Below are 26,527 nucleotides of genomic sequence, written 5' to 3'. Positions count from 1 at the left end.
TACCACAATAAGCTTAGACTATACAAAGCAATCATGATTGCCACAGTGTACATCTAACCTCCAGCACCTTGTCAACTAAAGGAGCAATGCTTGGAAGGTCTGGAAGCAAATACTGTCCTCATCTGCCCATGACACTTACATTACATTGCATAACCAAGGCAAAAAGCAATAAAGCATACCAAAGTCTTGTAGTTACACAACACCAAACTTCTACTTTCTCCAGTTACACTCAGTTCTGGAAGGAGTGTAACACCTGAGCAGTCTTACTGTCTCACAGCACATATGTCAATCAGTTCACCATTCAGATTTGGCAGCTGATTTTACCAATGCATGTCCACCTCCCTTGCTACCAACTTCATCACCCCATGAACTCTAAGTACCTCTGTTCTCCCTCAAAAAAGTCTCTCAAAAAGAAACAAATGAATACAGCTATTAACTAATGATGGCCCACCAAACTCTGATGGTTTCTACTTGTGTTTCATCAAACATTATGGAGATCTTATTTCACCACAAATATACATAATTTAATCTGGCACTGGCACAACAAACCTTCCACAGTATCTGAAAAAAATAGATGCCCCCATTCTTAGATGTACCAACCCCTAGGTAAGCTAAATCAAAAAATGGTCTGCAGTCAGTTAGCCACCTTCTTCTACCAATAGAATATTCTCCTCTCCCATTGGCTAGACTTCATTAAAAATAGAAACATCCAAACTGCTGTACATATACTCAACAATACTCTACTCACTAATAAAAGTACATCTTACTGGTGCCTTATTTATTGATCTATCCAAAACCTTTGAGTAGGTTAAATTTACCTCTCCCGCTTAACTCTTCCTCATACTCTAGCATTGGTCCCTCCAACCTAAAATGGTTATCCAGCTACCTGTCACACAGAACCTTCTCAGTAAGCTGTCCCAACTCCCTATCCCCATACTAATATATCACTATATCACAATGTTATTGTGTTTGCAGATGACATTGCCATACAAATTTCTTAACCAACTATGGCACCATGCTGTAGGAACAGCAAAACACACTCCAAAAATTGCAACCATGGTTGAAGCTGAATAAACAACCTCCCCCAATCTACAACCTCTAAAATGGGTTCTCACTTTCAAGTACCTAGATATCATTTTTGTTCCCAGTCTAGCTATGGCACATCATATTGTTAATCTGAAAACAAAAGTAAACCCTACTCTATTTAGCTTTCATAAAAAAATCTGGCAGCTGCATACCACTGAAAGAAGGGCAGCTATTGGTAAGAATACCCTCCAGCTCCAACTAGAATATGCCCCACCATTACTTCAATCCATCCATCCACAAGCCCTTTTCCAATTTTTTCACATGGGGTTGGGGTGTCACTTGAATAGAATAAATATCTAAAGCCAAGGTGTACACCAACAGGTGGCTAGCCCTGATGTGCTAGTTCATCCACACCACATACTCCCACTCAAAGTCACATCTATGGTCAATTTAGAGTATCCAGTCCACCTACTGCATGTCTTTGGAATGTGAGAGGAAAATGGAGCACCTGGAGGAAACCCATGTGAAGATAGGAGAGGACATGCAGACTCCGCACAGAAAGCACCCCAGCTGCAAATCAAACTGGAAACATCTTGTTGTGAGGTGACACTATCTGCTGTGCCACTGTCAATATGCCTCTTTCGAAAACACAAATTAACGAGAACGCCGCCCAAACAAAATTTGTAGGTTGATTCTCTTATCTCTTAATAATGAGTACCACTGTATTACACTCAAGAAATCATGGAAAGCAATTCTGTCAGTCATAAATTATCAAAAACAAAGTTCTGCTGATTACACATTGTTTTAAAAACATAATAACTGAACTGCTCAAATGCAGTTCAAAAGTAAGGTATCATATAGTTTTAAGTGTTTATTCAGGTAAAGCAAACCACTCTGTACACTACACACCCCTGGTACTACCTATCTACCTGAAATACTTCTCCCCCTCTCTCTTTCTATATATATAAACTCAGCGACTGCATAATTCTTATTGGGTGAAAATGCCACTAAATTTCCAATCTGACTAACTTGTATTTTGACCAAAATTACTGTATTTTGACGATGCATATTTAATTGACAAAAAATAAAATTACAAATTGCCAAAAAAAGAAATAACAACTCTGAATAAAAACAAGTTGTTGCAAGAGGGCAGATCCACCCCTCCCCCCCCCGCATCCTATTGCTTTGCAAGTGTTCCAACTCTTGAGATGGCACAATATGGAGTAAAGGGCATATTTCCCAACAACAGTATTACAGCAATCTCACACCACCAACTTCAACAAAATAGAGTTGACAGAACTGGTGTCAATTAAATAGTGGGTTACCAGTTTACATAAACCCCTGCCTGTGTGTGCGCGCGCGCATATGCCTCAAAACAAAGACACTTCAGCCAACATAAATAATACATGAAGGAATAGGTTCCAAATAGGAAATTGTAATTTATATGCTAGCTAATTACTTACAGTTAGTAGAATGCAAATTACAGTATCTACATTAGGTTGGTCATTTTAGTAAAAAAAATTATTAGTTGCCAGTTAGATATAAGAATATGCTAATCGCAGTATCACTAGGACAGCATGAAAGCAGTCATTTATAAAATATGTTATAATAGCATTCTAAACATGATTTGACACTAATTTGCAAGAAAACCACAATTATGTGAAAAACAAACCAAAATTATTAGGCAAAAATGTGGACATTCTGCAAAAAGCTGTTCAGATGAGAGGTACGATCACCACACCTACGCTTCCCTGACAGTACTGCTTTTCAGTAATCGCTAGGCTTATACTTTATGCGGTCTACATTGTGGTCAGAACAAGAAAAAAAAAAGAGAGAGAGAGAGAGAGAGAAAGCAGTATTCGTACATCCAGAACCCTTGCTGTGAAGGGTTAAAGAAAAAATAATAGAGAAGAATGTATGCACGGACATGCACAGCACAGGTTTGGAAGGCAGGACTGAGTATATGTAACATGTGCTACCAGTTAGGGTATGAGTGGGATCATCTGCAAATGCACGGACAATTACACATTAAAAAAAAAAAGAGAAAGAAGCATTTGTACATCTCATAACTCTTGCTGTGAAGGGTTAAAAAAAAAAAAAAGAAGAATTTATGTACGGATGTGCACAGCACAGGTATGGAAGGCAGGACTGAGTATGTGTAACGTTTGCTGGCTGTTCGTCTGCAAAAGCATGAACAATTTACACATTAAACAATAAAAAACAAACTATACGTATTTATATATTTTAAATGTCTACATGTATATACATATATTGCCCAACAGAAGACTACTGCAATAAGGGAAAAAATATATATAGCAAAGCTAGAAATGCTGTTTCTTTCAACATGCATGCATGTTTTGCCCCTTGCAGCTGTAGAATGAAGAATGGAAATACTGTGCTAAATGTTACAACAAGCAAATAGCAGGAACTAGCTAATAAACCTCTTTTGCACATAAATTGAAATAAAATAAAAATTACAAACAAATGACTACATTAATAGTTAGCTCCAACAACAGCACAGAAACAAAAAGGTAATAAGTAGGCAGTGGGCACTGTATGAAGCAGAGAACCCACATTCTGTGTCTCAGTGTAGACGGAACAAAGGGAGGATTGGAATACGGGTTTGCACGCCTATTTCAAGAAACTTTATGCCATGGGTGGGATTGTTAGAACGTCATGAGTGATGTCACAAAAAGGGAGGTCATTACCTCAGTGAGTGACAGTGTTTCAGCTTCGGCCCGAGGCAGATATGCCATTCTACAAATGAGCTAGGGTGTTCTATTTTACCCATGCCTTAATTTTGCTAACACATAGAAGCAGCATAAAAATTATAATAAAAAAATCACAGCAATGACCAAAAATTGCTCTTAACAATCCAGGGTATAACTCCTAGAACTTAGGCTCATGAAAATGGAACTTCATTATTTAATAACCGGCCTACTGAAGGCTTCAAATTGGCCTACTTTAAATAAGCGTAAGTAAGGTGTAAACCTGATTTATAAAAAGGTGTTAAAAATACATATTTATGAGGTGTTGCCTGCAGTCCCTGAACTGCATCATGTCAACGTAGCCTGGGGAGCGTCTACATTTGCAATATTATGGCCAGCATCAGCAAGGGAGCGTGTTAAATGTTACAAAAATACCATCTGCTTTTCTGCATCGCCCTGCATGCCAAAGTCAACACTCACATTGCAACAATAGCTCTGGAGACGCAGAGCAGATAGCACTCTATGTTTTCAATAAGTGGTAAATTATATTTTAAGCTGCTATCTGCCTGAACTTTTCTGCTGAAATGTACACTGGAATAATGAATGCATTGCAGTGAAGCAATGTTCTTTGAGAACAGTGCATTAAAGGAAGAGCAAATATTTAGAGACTAGTAAAAGATCCTGAATTTTCACTGATCTGTTCCACAGCAGCTATAACCATTGAATGATAGACAGCAAAGAAAGAAGAATAACGCATTTTGTACCTAAAAATCAAAGACGGTTATTAATGCTGGCCTTTTCCTTTGACTGTATGACTGTTCTTTGGTATCTGACTTTTTGAAGTTGAAGTGCTTACTAAAAGTTATCAAGTATGACAGAACAAGTATCATGTATTTATTAAACATAACTAACACGCAGCTCTTGTCTGTCAGTGTTTCTAAGAAAAGGAAAATATGAAACATGGAAAACAGTGCAAAAGTTCTTCTGAAACACTTAGAGTAATTGCATCTTCATTCTAGACTACTGCAGTTCTCCTGCCAAACAAGCAGCCTTTCACAGAATGATTGGCTGACATGGAAAGCTTACAGCCTGCTGCTAGTTCTTCATTTCCTAATAGATCTTAGTATTAGTAAAGTTATCCAGAAATAAAATCCTTATTTAAAGATGCTCACTTGGCACCAAGTACTGCTGCCACAAGGTAGAAAGCCAGCAATATAATATCTTTCAGCACCTACCATCCAATATGCTTTAATATGACTAGTTTTCTCTGGCTTGGGATGGTTCTATAGATATTCCAATTCCAAAATTGCTAAGAAGGCATTGCTCAGGATCCTACAAACTAGACTCCATCAATATACAGACTGAGAAATGCCGGATGTAGAGGCTGTCTAGAAGGGGGCAGAGGCACCCAGGTCAAATTGTCAACACCCACTGAATAACAAAGAAAGCAAGGGAGTTCCAAAAATATACATTGTATATTGACTTCTCTAAAGCCTTTCACTATGTGAATCACAACAAACTGTGTAATGTTCCTAGAGAAATGGAGGTATTGGGTCACCTTATCTACATTCTGAGGAATCTCAATGCAAAATAAAATGTTAACAGTAAAATCCAAATATGAAATAATGACTAATTCAACACTGGAAAAAGACCATACGTAGGAGGTTACTAAGCTAATGGCAATAGATCCCTTACAAGCTAAGCCATGTTATACCTTAGTTACCCCTAAATGACTTTAGTCTGATGGCATTATTTGCCAAGTGAGTCTGAGGTTATCACTGACTATCCCTGTCCATGAGGGACATGGGTGCAACTCCCTGGGGTGAAATTGCAGTTTCTCTTCCAACTGTCCAGGTTGTACTTGGGAGATGGTCAGTGAGGAGCTCTGCTTAATGTGAATTAGTAGCCTATTCCAAAGGAGTGGCAATCTCTGTGAGCTATATCTGTCTGTCCAGCATGTTCTGTTGATGTTATAGGCATGGTTAAGATCCCTGGAGTGAGTGACTTTAGTCCCATTTGATTTGCGGATGTGGAGCACTTCCATTAGGGCAGGGTCAGAGACTGCCTTGTAGACTAGGCAAAAGTCACCTCTCAGTAGCCTATAAGATACAGAGTACAGTGACAGGGCCTTCAGTCTATCAACATAAGACTCGGATTGGAGGCCCTGGATATTCCTTGTGAGGAAACCCCTGTGGTCTCTCCAGCTGTTGCAGGTGTCTGGTGAGGTACATAAAAAGGGGGCATTGTACTCTATTACTGATCTAATGAGGGTCAAATACAATGAAGTTATAAAATCCTTAGAAGTGGATGGGATGCCCTTACTTACGGGATGCAAAATGTAGAGGGTTTTCCTTATCACTGTGGAAACATGGTGATCGAAGATGAGATTACTATCAACCTGTGTTCCTAAGTCCCACATCACTGAGTTTGAACTTAGGGGGTGCTGTCAATACAGTAATTAGCAGGGAATTCCTCTTTGCCAAAGGGGATAATACTGCATTTTTTTGCTTTTAGTTTTAGTCTGTGACTTTGACACCAATCGGTTGTGTTAGCCCCGTCTGTAAAATGTTTACATTGTTAGGGGACTCAATGACTGCAATCAATTTGCAGTCATCAACAAACATGGGAAGCCACAGGCTGCCTACTTTAGCTCGGACTTTAGAAAAATAGATTCCAAACAGTAACAGCCCAGTACACATTCTTGTGGTACGCCACTGGTAACTGATCTACTGGAAGAGGTGGAGTCCCCGACTTTGACAGTGTGTGTTATGTCAGTGAGCCAGTTGGCTACCCATCCAGTGATGTAAGGGTTTATCCTCAGCTGGGAGAGTTTTTCAATGATACTTGAGTGAAGAATTGTATCAAAAGCCTTGGCTAGGTCAAGATAGGTGGTATGTACTGTCTTACCTTCGTCCAGGGCATTGGTGACATTTTCAGAGACGTCTACCAGATTTAACAGGCATAATCTACCCTTGACAAAGCCAAATTGAGTTGGGTCAAGAGTTTGAAGGTCATCTATGTCCTAGTTGATAATGTCCATGATGATTCTTTCCATGGTCTTGCAGATGTGACTGGTTAGACTTATGGGTCTATAGTTCCCAGGGTCGGTTGATGGGGCCCCTTTGTGCAAGGGGATTACTGTTGCTGTTCTCTACACTGCTGGAATATAGCCAATTCTCAGGTTGTTGTTAAAGAGAGCACCAAGTGGTTCTGCTAGGTCTTGTTTTAGATTGCTAAGTAAGCAGCTTGGTAAGTTATCTGGTCCTATTGAGGCCATGTTTTTGGCCTTGGTGATTGCAGATATGACCTGCTCTCCAGAGATACTAGGTAGGAAACTAATGTCAGGAATGCTTTGAATATGGCAGGAAAGGACAGGGGAGTGAAGTTGGTGCCAAATCTTTCAACTAGCAGTTTGGCAACTTCCTCAGGTACAGTATCAGTGGTACCATCCACTACTAGTTCGGCACATAGCTAGGCATTCCCTTTTAGATTTCTGGCATAACTGAAGAATGCCTTATGGTTGTCTTTAGCTATGGATGCTATTTTGGCTTTGTAATTAGCTTTAGAGGACTTTACAAGATATCTGATTTGCTTGGAGGAGAGATTTTTTTTCCTCTGCTGAGTCAGTTCCCTTTTGCTCCTAGACATCAGTTTCTTCCTCTTGTTATATAACCTGTTTGTACTTGAGGTCCACCATGACGGCTTGTTTTTGGAAGGACCTGATTTTGGTCTGATCAGGTACAGCTGAGTCTATACAGTTTTTCAGGTGTTTATACAGGGCATTTGTGTGTACCTCTGCATAGGAGTCATTGTCAACTGCATTTGCAGGGGGTTTGAAACTTTTTATACTATCAGTTAGTAGGCCGTAGTTAGCTTTGGAAAATGTTTTTAGTTTTTTTGCTCCTGTGGGGATGTCAGGTCTGATAATTACTTTAAATAACTGATTTATGGTCTGACCTTACCAGGGAGGGTGCCATATGGCGGTGGGTGCAGTGACTCCCCATGTTGGTGAGTACTAAGTCCAGTATATTTGAACCCCTTGTGCAGGTGCAGACTTTCTGTTCCAGGGCATTTGTACTGACAAATTCCAGGAACCTCTGGGTGATCATGCTTGTGCTCGTGTATGTCACCCAGTCGATGGAAGGACAGTTGAAATCTCCTATGACTAACGTGTCTAGCTGTATGGTGAAGGACTCTAGTAGGTCCAAGTAGGTGGTATGTTTCTCTTGGCTCATGGTGAGGGACCTATAGCTAACAATGATGTAGTAGGTTATTTTGCCTATAGTTAGTGGGACCTGGAGTATCTCAAGACAGTCATACTGCTTAATCAGTCTCAAGGTGCATTTAGCTTTAATGAAGATGGACACCTCCACCTCTGTGTTTTTCATGCACATTCTCATTTTGATGTCTGAACACATAGAAGGCATTGTAGCCTTGCATGGCTGGGGTGCTCTCCACAGCCTTGAGCCATGCCTCAGTGACTGCACAGATGTCAGCATCTTCCAGGGTGAGGAGTGCTTCCAGGGAGTGCAGTTTCCTGTTTAGGCTTCTATCATTAAGCAGCATAACCTTGAGTTTATCGCGAGTAGAATTTGTTACATAGGTAATTCTGTCTTTTTTATATTGCCTAAAAATGCACTATGGAGGAGGCAAGAGCTTTTGCCAGTTTCTGAAAGCCTAGAGGAGACTGATGCAGACCATCTCTGGCAAAGCAGTGCGGTCTGTCGACCATGTCCTCCAAGGCTGACAGATGCTGGATCCCTCTGAACTGACACCAAAATCTAAGCAAATTGTTGAAGTCTATCATTTTTTGTTTATATTGTGGCATCATCCTAGGTGAAGGGAGAATGCTGCTTAGGGCTAGGGTCATACCTGCCTGGGACACATAATCTGAGAGTTCAGTCATGTCTCTCTCTTCATATAGTCCAGAGAGGTGCATCTCAAGTCATTTACCTCAACATGGACTACAACAGTCATAACAGTACTTGTTGAGTGACTTGAGTGCATGAATGATTTGGTGGATCCTGGAACCTGACAAACAGCTGACTCTGACCTTCTCCTTGTTCAGCCTAGTGAGGGGATATCTGTGTGTCTCACTATCGAGTCGGCTATGTCCAATACATTTGGTTTTGAGGTGTTTTGCCTTGAGGCTTATTTGCTGAGACACTGGTAAGTGTGTTGTTATGTGTAGTGATGTCTATCGTGTTGCAGTGTGTGCAGGTGATTTGCGCTTGGAAGGTGTCTAAACTTTTTGGTAGACTTCTAGTGAGTACCTCAGAGTATGTGGGTTTATGTGTTGTGTCCTTATCTTGTGTGAGAGGCAAAGTATGTGAGCTGACAACCTGTCTGATGTCTTGTTTTTTGTTACATGAGAGGATTGTTTCCAAATTCATGGTGTAATTACATTTCTCACAAACCGTATTTGTTTGTTTTAGGAGTAAGTGGTTGTCAGTGTATATATGAGGTAATCACTGCATTGCCTCAGGATGTCCATGTCAACCAGGCTGGCCAGAGAAATGGTGGGAAACTGACTATCCATTATGGCAGGTTTATACCATAGTACTATGGGTCTATATTAGATCATCAAAGTGTTAATACTTCAAATGGTCTAATATCAAACCGAAAACAGTGAACTCTGAAAATAGCGAAGCTGCAGATAACCAAATTTTTTCCTAGAGAAAGAATTTGGTTGCCCGTTTCTGTCGCTTCACTATTTTCTGCACTGTGGTGGAAAGTTACAGGTTGGGTTCAGGTAAGTGTGCGATTATGTGGTCATTAGGGTTAGGGCGGGGTATGTAAGTTAGGGTTAAGACGCGGGTGCGGTGAATGTACGATAGTGATAGACTTTAGGGTTAGGGCGGGGTATGTAAGTTAGGGTTAGGGCGTAGGTGAGGTGAGTGTGCGATAGTGATAGACTTTAGGGTTAGGGTGGGGTATGTGAGTTTGGGTTAGGGCATGGGTGAGTGTGCGATAGTGATAGACTTTAGGGTTAGGGCTGGGTATGTGAGCTAGGGTTAGGGCACGGGAGAGGTGAGTGTGTGATAGTGACCGACCTTAGGGTTAGGGTTTGGGTTAAGGATAGTAGATAGATAGTACTGTATGTACAGTTTAGTGTAGGGTTAGATGTAGGATTTTAAGTGTATGTGTGTGGATTGCTGTTTTTTTGGTGTGCTTGGGTTGTGTGTTTCTCAGAACAGTGATTTTTTCCCAGGGGAAAAAATTTGCTGTTCTGAGCTTTCGATGTTTTTAGATTTCATGGTTAGAAGTTCAAGGTTGTTGTATTCGATGATGTGCTGTTTCGTTGAACTGATATAGACCCTAGTACTATTATAGGGTGGGTAACTTAAATCAGGAATAACAGAGGGGCCTATTATGTTGAAGGTTGGGGTGAAAAGCTGTGGTAACTCTGCTCAGTGTACAGCTGAGTTGCCCACAGAGCAACATGGAAGCTTGGGAGAGTTCTATTGATAGATGTCTAGGGAAAAATTGTGTTTCCAGGTGTTTGCATCTATACAGAGTACCATTACCCTCATTGCAGATTGAGCACTGGCATGCAAATGCAAGGCTTAACTACAGGTGAAATTCAACAGTTTTAAGTCAAACTACCAATGGGAAAGCCCCACACTGAGCCTTCCTCCAGCAATCCCCAACTCAGATGGAACCTGAGCTATACACTTCTGCCACAAGGGTGCATTAATGTAAGATGGCTGGTTTACTGGTTTAGTGCTCAGGTAATACCAAACAGTCTAGACTCAGCAATTCTGAAGCTAGCATATGCTATAAAAGGCAGTAGTACTGAAAATACAAAGTGCAGAAAAAAACAGACGCAACAGCAAAAATGAGACAGCACTTCAATTAAATACAGTTCTCAATGTGCAATAAAGGCTTAAAATGTACTTATTTTTCCAGTTCATTGCAGCGGATGCCTTGGATTTCAGATCAGATGCAGTCCAGACCTCTGGCTAAAGTCACCAAATGCTGAGCAGCACCTGTAAACTGAGCCCTACTTATTTACTTTATATGCTGAATACATCATGCAAAATATTAGGTTAGATTAATTAGATGATGGAATAAAAAAATGATGAGAGAAATATACACAGCTTCAGATAAACATATGATAATACTCTGATAGCTGGAGGTGAAAAAGAGCTGAAGAGCTTGTTGATGAAGGAGAAAGCAGAAAGAGCAAAAGGTGGCTGTCTGCTTAACATCACAAAAGCTATAATTATATAATGTAGCCTAATCAATACTTTGCAAACACACAGAGAAGAAGTGGAGGTAGGTAGCAGATTTTATTCTTATGGGCTCAAAAATCTTTCAAGGTGATGAATGTAGCCATGAAATTAAGATGTCTACATCTTGGAAGGAAAGTTATGGCAAAGTGGGTAAGGTTTTAAAGAACAAAGACATCATATTATCACAAAAGTTCCACATACTGAAAACTATGATTTTCTCAGTAATAATATATGGCCAGGATTGCAACTGGGAGTTGTAATATAAGTGAGGATGTGCAATGTAAAATTGATGGTTTTGAACTGTAGTGTTAATACTTGCATTTCCAAGTACAATTTGCATAAATACATCTTAGAGAAAAATATCTACTTTGTAAGTCTGATAAGTAAATACTGAGATTTTCCAAAGTAACAATGTAGGCTCACAAAAGTAATACTTTTAAATATATATGACTCGTGTTTTTCAATCATTGGGATATAAGAAAAAGTACTGAAATTAAACAAAGCAGTTCAGGAAACTACATAACAAATGTTTCTTACAGAAGGGCTGACACACCCTGAGCTCTCAGTAGGTGACTGCAGCACATTGGATGTTATATTAAGAAGGAAAAAATAGCATTTTTAAAACCAGCTCACATCCTCCCTGCTAATGTCCTTATCTCAGTGTCATTAATATATCTTGTGCATCTGGTGAAAAGATTTTGTTTATTACTTATCTGTTTGTAAACTGGACTGGTCTCATTGAGCCTATAGCCTGTTTAGAGTGGAGGTGCAGAAAGGAAAAGGTCCACTGCACCAATAGCCTTTGTAGAATACTCACACAGGACACATAGTCCAATCTTTGAGATGACATTAGTCAACTCAAAATGGCTACACGAATACACAGAGGGCAGTCTCAAGGCAGCCCTGTAACTGTCTAAATCAATATGCTTATATACTCACTTACCCAGTATCATAAAATATCAAACTTGAGAAAAGGGGGTGCCAGAGAGGTTCTTACCTGAGATGAGCAGGTTCTTCCAGATCTTCCAAATATCTATATTGCAGCTGAACCAGCAACTTGTAGACCTAATGTTTCTTAACAGAAATCCAGTTCTCCAAGTAATAGAAGCCTTGAAGACATATAATATTATAGCAATAACCCACGCCTGGGTGTGGGTAATGCTGGATTTACCCACGGTTGGTGTGGTTTGGTCACTAGGGCGAAGCCTGAGTGGCCAAACAAAGCCAACTGTGGGTAAATCCAGCATTACCCACACCCATAAGTGGGTTATTGCTATTATACAATGACATTATTTAAGAAAAAAAAATAACTTTTCTTAAATAATGGCATTGTATAATGCCTCCTTGCTGCATTTCCGCAGCTGTCTGGTATTCTGCGGCAGTTATGATGTACTGCGCATGCGCATGCCTACGCAGTACATCAGAGCTGTGGGCAAAAGCAACGGAGAAAACAAGATCTCTGTTGCTTTTTAAAAACTGTTTTGCTATGTTAAATGAGTTTAACATAGCGAGACAGCTTTAAAAAAAGCAACGGAGAATATCTGTTGCTTTTTTAAAACTGTCTCGCGAGACAGTTTTGAAAAAAGCAACGGAGAAAGCAAGATCTCCGTTGCTTTTTAAAAACTGTTTCGCTATGTTAAATGAGTTTAACATAGCGAGACAGTGTGAAGCAACGGAGATCTTGCGTTCTCCGTTGCTGTAAAAAAAAGAGTTATAGTAATGGAAAAAGTCGGCGACGGACCTTTTTCCATTACTATAACTCTGATTTACAATGTGCATGCTGACCAATCATCGTGCACATTTTTGAATATTTAATGGGGGGGGTCGTTGTATAATTGAGGTGTTTTGTGCAATCATGATTTACCTTTATCCTTTTTGTAATCAAGCCATCTGTAAATTGTCTGTCTTTTAGTGGTATAATACCTTATAGCACCTCCCTCCCTAGAATATATTTATTAATTTGATTAACAAGCTGGAAATACTTTCAAGTGGTGTTTCTCACATGAGGCCCAGAGGCCTGCCACTTCAACTTCACCTAACAAGTGGTCCATAAAGTAAATATGACATGCTGGATTCTTAAGTATGCTTTAGATGTACAGATACACATTCATATGCAACACCTTTTTATAGGTGTTAAATCCTTTTACAGGTGATAAACATTTACACAGTATACTCAGATCTTATCCTTTACCTGGTAGTCCTGTTCACAGCACAGAATAGAAGAGACAGTGGCAAAACAGATAAAAGGAACCATGGGAACACTGCACTAATAACAACCAGGCAGAATATGATCATGGTGATGTTTTGTATAAGCAATTCGAGTTGGTGAGCCAGATGCACATCCACTAGTTAAGAAGGAAACATAAAAGTAATATAAGTAGTGTGTTTCACTGAACATCAATAATTGTTTTAGTTCTACTGAAAAATAGTTAATTTCCTAGAAAGAAAACAATGTTATTTAACTCTTTTTTTTCCTAGAGCCTTAAAAACATGCAACATAAATGTAACACACAGCACATGGTACCAGTGTGCCTTGGTAGGGACAGTTCTTAGCATACCTTCAACTTCGCCTGTTAGGTCAAACAATGCCTAAGTTGTTTTCTGCTAGCATGGAGATTACTGGTTTCTGTTCCTTCCTACACTGCATAATTTCCTGTTTGTGAGGCTTTGCACACTGTCCCCGGGATTCATGAAGCTTGCTCCAGGCGCAGGCATAGCATAGGCGGTATAATGCCAAATATGGCCACCGAGCGATTCAGGTACGATCCAATTCCACGTGCACTACCAGCGTACGCCAGATGTGCGCAGCCCTCGGCTCAGGTATGCTAATCACCCCATGTGCGGTACTGCACCATGCAAATGAAGGTACATAGCGATTCATGAAGTGGTGCAGGTGTAGCGTGAGCCCACAGAAATGTAAACCAAAAAAAAAACGGTTTATGTTTTTCCAAACAAAACATCGGAGCTATGAAAGCGGACCAGACTCACGTATTACAAAGTTAACATATGCCAATGGCTAAATATACAGCCAATGGCATAAGAAAAGATGCACAACACCTAAAAAACAACATTTAATGTCATGTCCACAGTAACGCAAAGTACAACCGCAGGGCATGTGTGCGCAAATGGGAACACAAGGAAAATATACACAAATGTCATAAAATCGCAATGTAATACAAATCATGATTTCACCATAATACTCAATGGTATGCATGGTACACCACAACCAAGCTTCAAGGGTTGCTAAGGGTCTGTGACAGTGTTCGGCACGGTAACTATGAATTAGTAGTCAATATTATGCAAATGAGGCAAGTAATAGTGAATCGCAAATGTCCCGCCAGACTAAGGATGTACCATACGGTGCAGCACTACAACACCGAGGAATGGTTTGGTGGTATACATGACATTAGCAGTGGGGTGTGCCACCGTAGCTGTAAGCACATTGGAGCAATGCAAATCCGGCCTGCCTGTTACTAAGCAAAGCCGCAGGATAGGGGTGGGGATGTAGGTATAGCATCGTTTAGCTGAGAGCACATATGATGCCCGAAAGCGCATGTGTATGAGGATGAAAATGTGCCCAAAACCCGGTAAGGGGACGCACGCGCCATGCACCATAGCTCAAATAGGAAGGTTAGGGGAAGAAAATAAGGAAATGCCGCAGTAGAGTAATTGGAGTACAACTGAGCAATTAACACCTATTAACTCACAGTGGGCAATCGACGGCAGCTAACAAGTCTGCTCACAGCAACCTGCAGAACAGGATAGGGGAGGTGTCGGATTGCAAAGAAAAGAGAACTGTCATAGCAGAGCAAAGCAAACCTGCAGTAGATCGGCCATAGAACACATTTCGTAAGGTAAGCCAGGTTTTGGAAAGTACAAATGAAAGTAGGCTGCTGGATGCATGCCAGAAAATGGGAGGGGAAATGTTAAGAAATGTTAAGGGAAGAGCAAGAGGTAATCCACAGCTGCCAAATGTAATTCAACACCAAAGGCACCACAATAGCAGTACCTGTGGCAAAACACATAAGATACCCTGTAGCTCCGATGGTACATACACACCCTATGACATCATCAGTGTTCACAGCACAATAGTATAAAGTGTGAAGGCACCTCACACACACCTGTGTATTCCCAAACACTGCACCATCGGTGTAAACAGACGGGGAACTTTTACAATGTACATGTTGGGAGCTGCCATAGCTGTGATTCATCACCATGTGTTAGAGACTGAAGGTGTTGTGGAGGATGATGCTGACAACCACCACAGGCTCCGGAGGAGGAGAAGAGTGTTCATACCAAGGGTAACCTACCAGGGGCTACATGATCTGGAGATAGTAGAGCATTACAGGGTGGACAGGGACATCTTACAGCAAATAGTTGAGCTGTGCCAGCCATGCCTGAGATCCAGAAACAACAGAGGGGAACCTATCCCAGTGGACAGGAAGGTATGTGTAAGCTTGCAAATACTAGCCACAGGTACCTTTCAAAGGCCAAATGGAGATATAATGGGGATCTCACAGGCATCAGCATCCAGGGTACTACACCAGTTCCTGGATGCCATGTTACCACATGCCAATGAGCATATATATACTTCCCCCGAACTCAGGAGGAGTTGGCCAGCAATATGCATCTCTTCCACCATGTGGCACACTACCCAGAGGTACTGGGTGCAATAGACTGCACGCACATACATATCAAGTCACCACCCGGTGAACATGGTAGGCGCTACATAAACCACAAGGGATACCACTCCATCCACTGCCAGGTCGTATGCAATGCCCAGGGCATTATTATAGATGTGTGTGTTGGCAGCCTTGGAAGCAACCATGACTCCCACATCTGGCATGCCTCACAGCTGTATCAGGTATTTTTCAGAGGGGACATCCCACATGGCCACCTTGTGGGGGATGCTGGCTATGCACTGGAGCCGTGGATGATGACTCCCATCAGAAATGCACACACACCCATGCAAGAACGCCATAATGAGGCACATGCACAAACCAGAATCATCATAAAGCGTGTGTTTGGGATGCTGAAATCACGGTTCCATTGCTTGGACATATCTGGTGGAGCCTTGCAGTACTCTCCAGGCACGTGTGCCCACATCTTCATAGTATGTGCCATGCTACATAATATGATCCTGTGGAAACAGCTGCAGCAGGGACATAATGGTGAAGGCCCTCACAGCCCACCGCAATTGCCAATGCCATCACAGGCACAGAGGGATTCAGACCACGAACACCCTGTGCCAGCCCCAGTAGGCAGACGGAGGCATGCCCAATATGCCCACGCCTTGGCAAAGAGGGAACATATAGCACATACACTGACAGTGTAGGCCCCTATGGACTGACACACCTCTCCACCTGCACACACAGTAAACTGGATGGCACACACAAACGACCACCTGTAAATTGTAATATATAGGTGGCCTACTGTGTGAATCCTACATAGGCAGCCCTCAAAGATTGCACACACAACAGCTATTGGAACAAGGAATGTCAACACCTGAACAGTACACTCACCTAACAGCATATGTTGATACTGTATGTATAGGTTCCTAGGTACATCAGTAGGTACATGCCCAATTGTCAGAGGCCATTCATCAACCGAGGCAAACAGTGTCTGCTGTTGCCACCACATTGATTAACCAACTGTCCCTCAGTGGAGAAGAGCCAATTGCGGGATCCATGTGTGTAATCACTGTTCCCCACACACTCTGCATGGCTTCCCTGGTGTGTTAATGAGGGGCTCCATATAATGTAATCAGGGATGTAGTGGGAAAGCATGGGGAGTACCCATGACAGGTATCTGTCACCCCAGCATGCTCCACCTATGGTTGTATGAAGGTGTAGCACATTACAGTGTGGGGCTCACTGTGACATACATTCCCAATGCTGGAGCACAACCATTAAACATCACTTGGACATACCATTAATAGGTCTCATCCATATGTAAACTAACTAAGTTACACATTTGATTGCAGTATGGAGTAACAGCCATAGTACAGTCCACATACAAAACACCATAACCCGTGTACAAATCCCAGATGCCCAAGTGGTAAATGCACTGACTGTTGTGCATGTTCCCGGTCCCACGTCCTGCAAGGGACGTTACGTAATCCCGAAGGCATGAATAATGGATGTTGGATGCAGGTCATCAGATCAGGTTTAGCACATGTCAGCGGGATTATGCATTGGCAAGTGCTGGTAAGTGTCGTTTAAACATGACTATACAGATATGCGCGAAACAGGGCTAAGCTTTTCTGAATATCGCGCAGATTACGGTCAACGATGTCCAGAACAAGTGAAACTAGCATTATTCACCCCTGTACTAATAGTGCCTGCTCTGAAGGGTAAAACGACCACTGCCAGGAGTAGAACAAGCAATCATGTACACAATCACCTAACACTAAGCTACCCGAGATGTACCAACGGCAGGTGTGTATTGTGACAGGTTAAAACACAAACGTGCGGAGTCCAGGAAACAGTATACACCAACATGTACACAACGAAAGGTGTGTTCTCCGCACTCACTCTCTCTCTCTCTCTCTATATATATATATATATATATATATATAATAGGGATAGAAAGGGTGATAGAGAGATATATGTTGATATATACGTATTCACCTATATCTGCAAATATATAGATAGGTCAACGACATGTACACAACCATGGAGATACAAATAAATAGGATACTGCCAGCTATCGAATGTGTCACATACCGACACACGTAATCACAAGGCTTAAAGACTGAAAGACCACAGTACCGGAACACTAGAACCGAGAGTAATATTATCACGAAGTTAAGGGACATTTAGTTATCGCTGCCGGTGCTGCAGTCCAGGTAGGTACTGTGTTCAACTGTGTTTGTGATTGCTGTAGTCTGTGTATGTGTGTGCTGAGGGTGCCGTGTGCATTTCGATGGGACTGTAATGTGTGTATGTGTGTTTGCATCGTGTGTCTGTTAGTGCTAACTCGGAGGTAGATCATTATGGAAGGTGTGGTCATAGCTGGCCGTAAGCATACGGTTACCACCTGTCCCACTTTAAGAGGGACAGCCCCACCCTGGGCAGTTGTTTCCTGACAAAAAATATTAAAAAGGGCAAATGTCTGAGATTGTAGGACATAATTATGTCCCATATATTATGTAATAGCTGCATTAAATAGTTATGCCTGTATCTAAAATACATAAATGTTACATGAAACATGATAAGTAGCTAAAGTGCTACAAGAATAAGTATGTATTCAGGATAAAAGTATGTTCTATCCTGTGTACTGACCGTGGGTATGTGTCGGCCTGTAAACACCAATGTGTGTCCTGCAAATGTCCCACTATGGCCATTTGAAAAGGTGGCAACCCATGCCAAAGAGGTTCAGTCACCAATACAACTGCAATGAGTGCAAATATCTGTGACAGAAATACATGAGACAGCTGTCATTTCGTAACATTCCCTTACATATCGATGTATTTCCGGTGGTATTGAAGTATCAACATCACCTGCATGCTATATAGAAACCAATTAACAATGGCTCAATGTATAAGCCCGTAACAACCATACTTTCAGTCTACTAAATGATAGGTCTTCAATTAGGGAAGGAGCCCACACACATATAAGGAATATGTAGAAATGCAGTCCCCACAAACCTGTATATGCTATGTACACCCACCTACATCTTCCCCACACCCAAAACAATTGCAATACAGACTGTAATAACATCACAAACATCCACTCACTCAATTACATCTGCAGAAGCGTTAACATACCTTGTGAGAGACACATTTGTAATGGCGCCATATGAAATCGTAGCTGTTGTATAATAGAACAGACGGCGATGTTACAGGTTTTGTTTGCAGTAGTCCCTTATCAGACTGTTGAGATGACAGGTATACTCACATGTAGAACCACATACTCTAGCCGTCACACACAATCCACGGGGGACATGAATTCAAAATATCCGATAGCAGTTGCAATTCCTCACAACAAAACACATACAGGCCGTCTCCCCAAAGGTAGGGCAAAAGGGCAACATCCAAGTGGAGAATTCAATTATACCCCACTGTTGCCACATAATTGGTGAATGGAGTAGCTGCACAGCTGATGTGCATGTAATAATTTACTCAGGAACACCAAATGGAGGCAGGATACCACATGTTACAGGTATCAACGTATATAAGGATGCCTTGCAATACATTCAAACCGTATGCTCATACCATAGAACCATTTAAACAGTAAAGGTGTAAGGGAGATATTTACGAAGACTCAGAACGCTAACAGGGTATGTAGAACACTCAGTATGTAGAGCCTGTTTTGTATTAATTAAAGTGTACACAATGCATAAAGTGGGAAAAGGTATTATGTAGTGATGTCTTGTTGAGCATAATAACACTTGTAGAAATTGTGTGTCCTGCTGTGGGCCATAAGGTAAACATCTCATACACCACAAGGGATGCTACATGAGGGCTTTAAACACAACAATTCCACACCACCCACTGTCAGTGGTACAGTTTGTCCAACAAGTACATGCCATAGCAGGGGATAGTATATGTTGATATACTGTCACAGTAGGCATGTGTATGGGCATATAATGAGAATAACATGCCTAAGGTGGTCCTGCTGTGCAAGTATGCTTTGCATTATGGGATAATGTTTAAAATATGTGTAATGTACAGTACTGTAGGTAGATATGTCAGATAGTTTACACAGCATAACTGTTATACCATGCAAACAAAAGGTATGTCTATTGGCATGTACAATACACAATAACAGGATACATATGGCTTGTAGTCACGGGACAGTGTAACAGCATGATAGCTAATTGAAATGGAAGAGCTACTCAATTATCCATGCACAAAGGACATGTAATAGCTTCACAGGTTCATAGTGAGGTACTATGCTGTCCGGCCAAGTCCATGTGTAAGCCCAACAACAGTGTTTTCACCGGCGGCACCTCCCTAGGGTAGTGTCCTGTCTGTGAACAGCAGAGCCATGTGTTACCTGCACCTGTGTACAGTACAGCCACTGCAGTGATCCCTGGTGTACATGTGTGTCTCCCATCCACCCATCGAGGTATCTCATGAAGAGTGCTAGTGAGTGTCCCTGCTTGATGTACATAGGAATCATGTTCCAAAGCATGGTGAGTGTCTGGTTCAGGAATGTATCCCTCAAGCACGTCCCTCTCATCGTTGCGTTTGTGCACATATCCATGAGCATGTTGCTCTCAGTGGCTTTTGCTTATGTTGCTTATGTGGAGTATATTCATCAATATTGTTGTGGACATGGGCCCTGTATGCTCAGCAGAGGTCACCCCTGAGTATGCAGTATGCAAATGTGTACAGTCTTGGTGTCCGTAGTTGTGCCACATACGTCATCCTTTGGAGGACAATAATCCTCATGGTGTGTTAATGTTGTGGTATGTAAATCTGTGGCTGTTCTGTAAGGTACACCCCAAAAGGGGTGTTGTATCCTTGAACGTGTGTCATACGTCAGGAGTATAAAGGTACAATGGGTGCCTTTGTTCCAGCTACAAACCCATTACAGATAAGGGTGGCCACGTAGAAGGATATCCACGCCACATTGGCAATATGGTTATCAGAGGAGTGGGTGCTATATACGTGTGTACTAAGATCCCATATAATGTCACATGTATGTAGGGGACTACCACCTATGTGATAGTCAGTGGGTGATTGGTGTAATCCAAAGGGGATGTCTATGCACCTTGTGTCATGCAGCTTGAGGCCATGTTATCATCATCAGGTATCCATCACAGTGACACCCTTATGGAGGGTGTCTGTATCAGCTGGTGGATCAATCATGGCTCCTTGTTTGCAGTCGTCTGGAAACTTATTCAGGGAAAGTCCCTCTGTGCTAGCCTGTACCTCAGGGAAGCATATACCGAACATGAGGGGCCCTATGACCGAGGACTGTGGTACGCCAAGTGTAACTGAATTACAGTAGGTACCACGGTATGCTACCCTCATTGTGTGGGTCCTGTCCGTGAGCCACTTTGCATAACATCCCGAGACGTAGGGGTCGGTGTGCAGGTGGATGTGTATGTTGTCAATACCAGAATGGAGAACGGTGCTTAAAGTCAATGAGAGGACAATGTAGGCTGTGTGGACCCCCTTACCATCATCAACTACCCTGGTAACTGTATCAAAGGAGTCCACCAGGTGTAGGAGCCATGGTCTGGCCCTAACAAATCCAACCCGGGTGGCATCAAAGGTCTGGAGCCCACCAATGTCTCTGTGAATGACTTCCATGATGATGTACCCCATAGCCTTGCAGAACAGTCCAGTCAGGTCTATGGGGCAATAGTCCCTCTGGTACATTGTGGTGCCACCTGTGTGGAGTGTGATGACTGTTGCTGTGCACCACTCAGGGGCCACAATGTCTGATACAAGGCTATTACTGAATCTGGTGGCCAAGTGGGGAGCCATGTCGTTCTGAGGTTTGTGTAAATCACAGCCTGAGATGTTGGACGGTCACATGGAGTCTGTGTTCCAGGCCTTAGAGAGTGCAGGTTGGAACTGCGTAGTTGTGACCGCAGGGACTCTGCATTGTTCCTGTATGGATTTTGGCCCTGTAGGGAGTGAGAGGGTGTAAAGTTAGCATTGAACCTATCTACCAGGATGCTGCCAATAGCAGTCGGTCTGTAATGTTCCTGCCTAACCGTCGTATGTCAGAGCAGATGTGGGTATTGCCATTGAGTACTGACATACCTCCATAATGCTTTGTGATAGTCCTTGGAATGTGTCACAGTAATGTTTATGTAGCTAGCTTTGGAGGATGTGATAAGGGATCCTGGATTCCTACTGAAGCTGACCAGTGAGCTACCCCACCCATGGGATTGTACTCCACTTTACAACAGCCTCCACCTTCTGTTGTACATTATGTCCATGGAACTGGACCCCCAGAGTGGAGTCTGTTATGTGGTGGGTACCACCATGGCTCTGTGTGGGATAGCATGATCCATGCAGTCGTGTAAGTGCTAATGAAGTGCACTGGTGTATGTTTCAGCGTTTGTAAGTGCATTGTCCATCTGCACGGGTGTCATGACGTTTACTACTGCTGTCATAAGATGTCTGAAGTAGGCGTTGTAGAAATCTTGTACTGTGTATTCCGTGAAGGGTGTGGTGCCAGGATGTGGATAACAAGGGTGATTAGCATATGTTTGGAAACTACCAATGAGGGGATAACTCCAGGTGTGGAACACCAGTCACATGTTGGTAATGTCCATGTCTAGGATATTGTTGGTCTTGGTGGTGGTGTGTATGGGTTGACCCAGCCGAGTGGAGGTTATGAATCCCAGAAAGCGTTGGCCTAATATGTCAGTACATGAGTAGGTATCCCAGTTAAGTGTGGGGTATTGTCAGTCTCACATCAGTAGTACCTGTCTGAACCCTGCTGTCCAGTACACCAAGAAATGAGGGCCGGTAACCGTGGGGTATGCTGTTGAATCTGTAGCAAGTATAGCAGTTCTGGCCACAGTTAGTTGCATGTGGATCACCTCTGATGCATTGTGCTAAGGAACCAGCCTGGAGGTGTGTACATCCTTGTGAAATATGGACACACCTCTGCCGAGAGTGTTCCGGTCCTGGTTACATGACTGAAAGGTGTGGTCTGCGTGTAACCCGTCAGTGCAGGTGTGCTCTCCGGAGCCTAGAGGCAGGTCCCAGTCACTGCAGAGATATCGAAGTGGTCCATTATAAGGAGTGCCTCGCCTGAGTGCGTTAGAGATGAAGATGTCAAGCATTGAGTAACAGTACCCCAGGTTTTGCTTGCCTGTTCCTGTTCTGGTGGAGAATGTTATTGGAAACTGTCCAAGACAGGCCGTATAGGAGCAGCAAGAGCCTTACATGTTATCTGTACTCCCAGGGCTGACAGGTGCAGGTCATCTGTGCCAAAGCATCGTGTTTTGTTGACCATGTCATTCAAAGCAGACAGATACTGGATGCCTGTGGAATGACAGCAGAAGCATAGGCAACTGTTGAAGTGAAACATTCAGTGGTTGTACAGTGGTATCAGTCTGGATGAATGCAGAATGCTTCTCAGGGCTTGGGCGATACCCTCTGGGCTACAAGACCGGAGAGCTATTGCATGTCCCTGCACATGTAGTCTGGGAAGTTACATCTCAGGGCAGTCACACTAACATGGAGAATGACAGTCAAATCGTACCTGGTGAGGTGTGGCATGGGTGCATAGGTTATGTTGCAGATCCTGTTACCCGACAGCTAGATGTAAGTGACTATCGCCTTGTACAGCCTGCTGAGTGGGACATCAGTGTGACCACCCACAGAGTCACCTATGACCGGTGTGTTGGGTATGTTATGACACCCTATTGGCTGTAGTTGATGGACACATATGAGTCTGTGGGCTATAAGTTATTGGTGTTGTGTTTGGTGATGGGTGCTCCCTCTGTCATCTACACAGAGAGTATGGAGAGGTTCTTCAAATGTTGTAGTCATACTATGTGTGGCCTGTGGTGGTGGAGATCTAGTGAGACTATGTGATGAGAGGGATGTGTTGGAAATGTTAAATGTCCCCACATGAATGTCAGGTTCAGTCTGGGTTGGTGAGAGCATTAACCCCAGCATGGCTACATATGTGCATCTCCCACAGGCTGTAGTGTCATATGTTGGGAGGTGAGCATTGACTGTATACATGAGACAATTGCTCTATTGCCTCATGTTTGCCATATTCATCATATTGACAGGCAATAACACTGGTAAGTGACACTTTTGACATGCCTGTATATTCAACCATGTCTCACAAGATATGTGAGTTATGTGTGTACAACAGCTGTTATACTGTAAGCAAGCTGGAAATGTAAGGACAGACAGTGTACTTGTAAGAAATGAGTTGGAATGGGTGCTATACTAATTAGAAGCTCATGAAGTGCTTACATGTTCTGAACAAGTGCTGAGCATGAATATGCAATACAGATAGGGTGTTGGATAATATAAACCCACTGCAACCCACAAGCAGAGACGCCAGTCATAATTGGAGGCACTGCACTATTACCCTGCTGAGTATGGTCTGCAAGTCTATGAACCTTTATCAACATAGATGCTAGCAGTACAGATGTAGATGACAGTACGGATGATTTCACACTGCATAGCATACCTGTGACAGGTCATAGGACATCTTCACCCATACTGTGTTCCAGCTACATTGAGTATACTAGATGTACCTTCATATGTCACAGGAGTGTTCTACCAGTGGCCTGTTGACAGAAGCAACACTATAAAAGGTGTCTGAGAGACATGTTCATATCACACCAGTGGCAGCTACAGTAAAACAGGGTTAATGTTTTGTACTCCCCCCTCATTGTAGCCCATACCACACAGACAAATGGGAGGCATCTGCATATGTAAGGATGTGAATGGCCATGACCTAGGAGCAATAGCTGTCTCAGTGTTGTGGAAAACATACAGAATGGGCTTTGTGGGTGAGGTGCGTGACATATGTACACAATCTGACAGCTGATAATAGCATTGTCACCACTAGGTGAATAACCCTGTACCCATTAACTACCACCTAGGCAGTGGTCAACATTATGGACACTGTGTGTAAGGGATGGTGCTGTGCAGTTCACCTCCCTGAGCTGGTGACGTCTCCAGGCCTATTAGGTAGTCATACGAGGCACCCATGTCATGACAGGGTGCCATCCATGAGCATGGAGATCATTGGACAGGCATACTCAGCACTCGGGTGACCAATATCGGATCACATATTACCTTTAATGGGTATTGGCCATGCGTGGATGGGCGATACCAGCCTTCACAATCCTCACCTCCACTATGCAGTATGCTGGCTACCTTACATAAAGACATATGCTACACTGTGATGTTGGACATGCTAAACGTACATATCCTGATCTGAAAGACATACGTCATGGACAGCCACCATCCTACTGCAAGGATCGCCACATGGTGGACAGATCCCTGTGCCATACATGTTACATACTCCTGCCATACCATGCAACCCTGTCCATCAAAGCTGCACATGTCATCTCTGTCATACATGGTGCGATGACCGCATGGTAGATGTATCATTAACTGTCTGGATCAGTAATGTGGCACTAATGCACCTAGCGGTGGCAAAATGGCTGATGGATACAGCTAGAAAACCTTGCCCGTACATGCTATAGTTGATAACCATCCCTGCAAATAACCTCTGGCTAGCCATTGTCCCATGTGTATCACATGTGCAACACAGGCGATACGTGGCAGGATGTTGAACAGCTGTACAGTGCCGTGTAGATGTATATGGCAAAACACATGCATGTAAAGGTTTCCATGCGCATGTGTGCATTGTCATTGCTCATGTCTGTTAAGGCAGTGTATGTGTTGATATGTGACATATACACAGCATCAAGGTCAACAGCATTACTGTGGACACATCCAGGCATGTGCTGATAGGTAAGAACACCAGTACAGGCAAACAGACATGCCCACATCAAGACAGCATTCACATCGAGTATGAGCAATGTAATGAGGTGACACACATATATGGTGATGATATCTAATGCACAACGGGTGTTACATGTGTGTGACACAAACATGTCAGTCGTGTCAGTGTCATGACGATTTGCAAAGATAACTGTTCATATGTACTAGATTTAATACAAATGTATGTGCAGCTGTATCTCTGTACATCTCTGTGATACTGTGACCTTTCTCCATCATTATGTCTTCCAGATAATGCCTCGTTCACGCCTGCCAGCATATAGCTGCCTGGAGGATGATGCCCTCATCCCGTACCTCCATGATAACTATGAGGTGTTGTTCAGCCATGTGCCACAGCATGCCCAGCAGTGGGATGACCTGTGGCAGGAACTACGCAGGAGGGTTAATGATGTGGGTGGCCATAACCGCACCTACCAGCAGGTGCGCAGACACTGCACGGACCTGATATGACATGCGAAACAGCGTGTCAATGCAATCACCAGGGAACAAGGTGGAACAGGTGGTGGGCCACCAACCTAGCCCCCACTCACACCCACCGAGGAGCTACTGGCCAACCTGGGGACACCCTCAGAACAGCATCCACAAACACTAGCTGCCATCGTGGAGGTGGGTGTCTCCCAACCACTGAGCCTGGAGTTGCCTGGTAAGTCACTACTGCACATATGACTATTATATCCCATTTAGTTGCATGTGTCACTGTACAATATGCAATGTAACATCATATGCAAGGTATGTTTACACACATGCCACATACTATAGTATGCTACCCTGTGTATGCACACATGTGCATACTATATGCTATTGTACAGGCAAATGTGTTAACATGCACAGTGCACCCTGTAGCTGTCATACAGTCATGGATAATGTTCAAACTGCTGTGTCACTCCTATACAGGTACCTCTGGCGTGCCGTACAGACAACAGTCCATTGCAGGTGAGACAGTTATCAGTATCAGGCATGTTAATGCATATATCTATTTGCTATGTGGCCAGTTAACACATGTACACATAATGTATGGTCCAGTCATGATATACAGGTCACATCTGTCATCAAGCACACTGGCTACCCATGTGCAATATATACAA

General features: G+C 42.8%; 1 protein-coding gene across 1 annotated transcript in view; it reads right to left on the bottom strand.

Moving 5' to 3' along the window:
• Positions 1–26,527, bottom strand: part of ABCC5 (ATP binding cassette subfamily C member 5) — a 608,550-nt gene that overhangs the window by 221,621 nt on the left and 360,402 nt on the right. The window contains exon 21 of the mRNA XM_044061975.1: positions 13,161–13,314. Within this exon, the coding sequence (XP_043917910.1) occupies positions 13,161–13,314 (154 nt within the window). The remainder of the gene's footprint in view (positions 1–13,160; positions 13,315–26,527) is intronic.

The sequence above is a fragment of the Protopterus annectens genome, chromosome 1.part0 (assembly GCF_019279795.1).
Source record: "Protopterus annectens isolate FY-2018-M chromosome 1.part0, PAN1.0, whole genome shotgun sequence".
In the NCBI taxonomy this organism is placed as follows: Eukaryota; Metazoa; Chordata; order Ceratodontiformes; family Protopteridae; genus Protopterus; species Protopterus annectens.
Note: the sequence above shows the minus strand (reverse complement) of the source record. Positions and strands in the feature narration are given on the sequence as shown.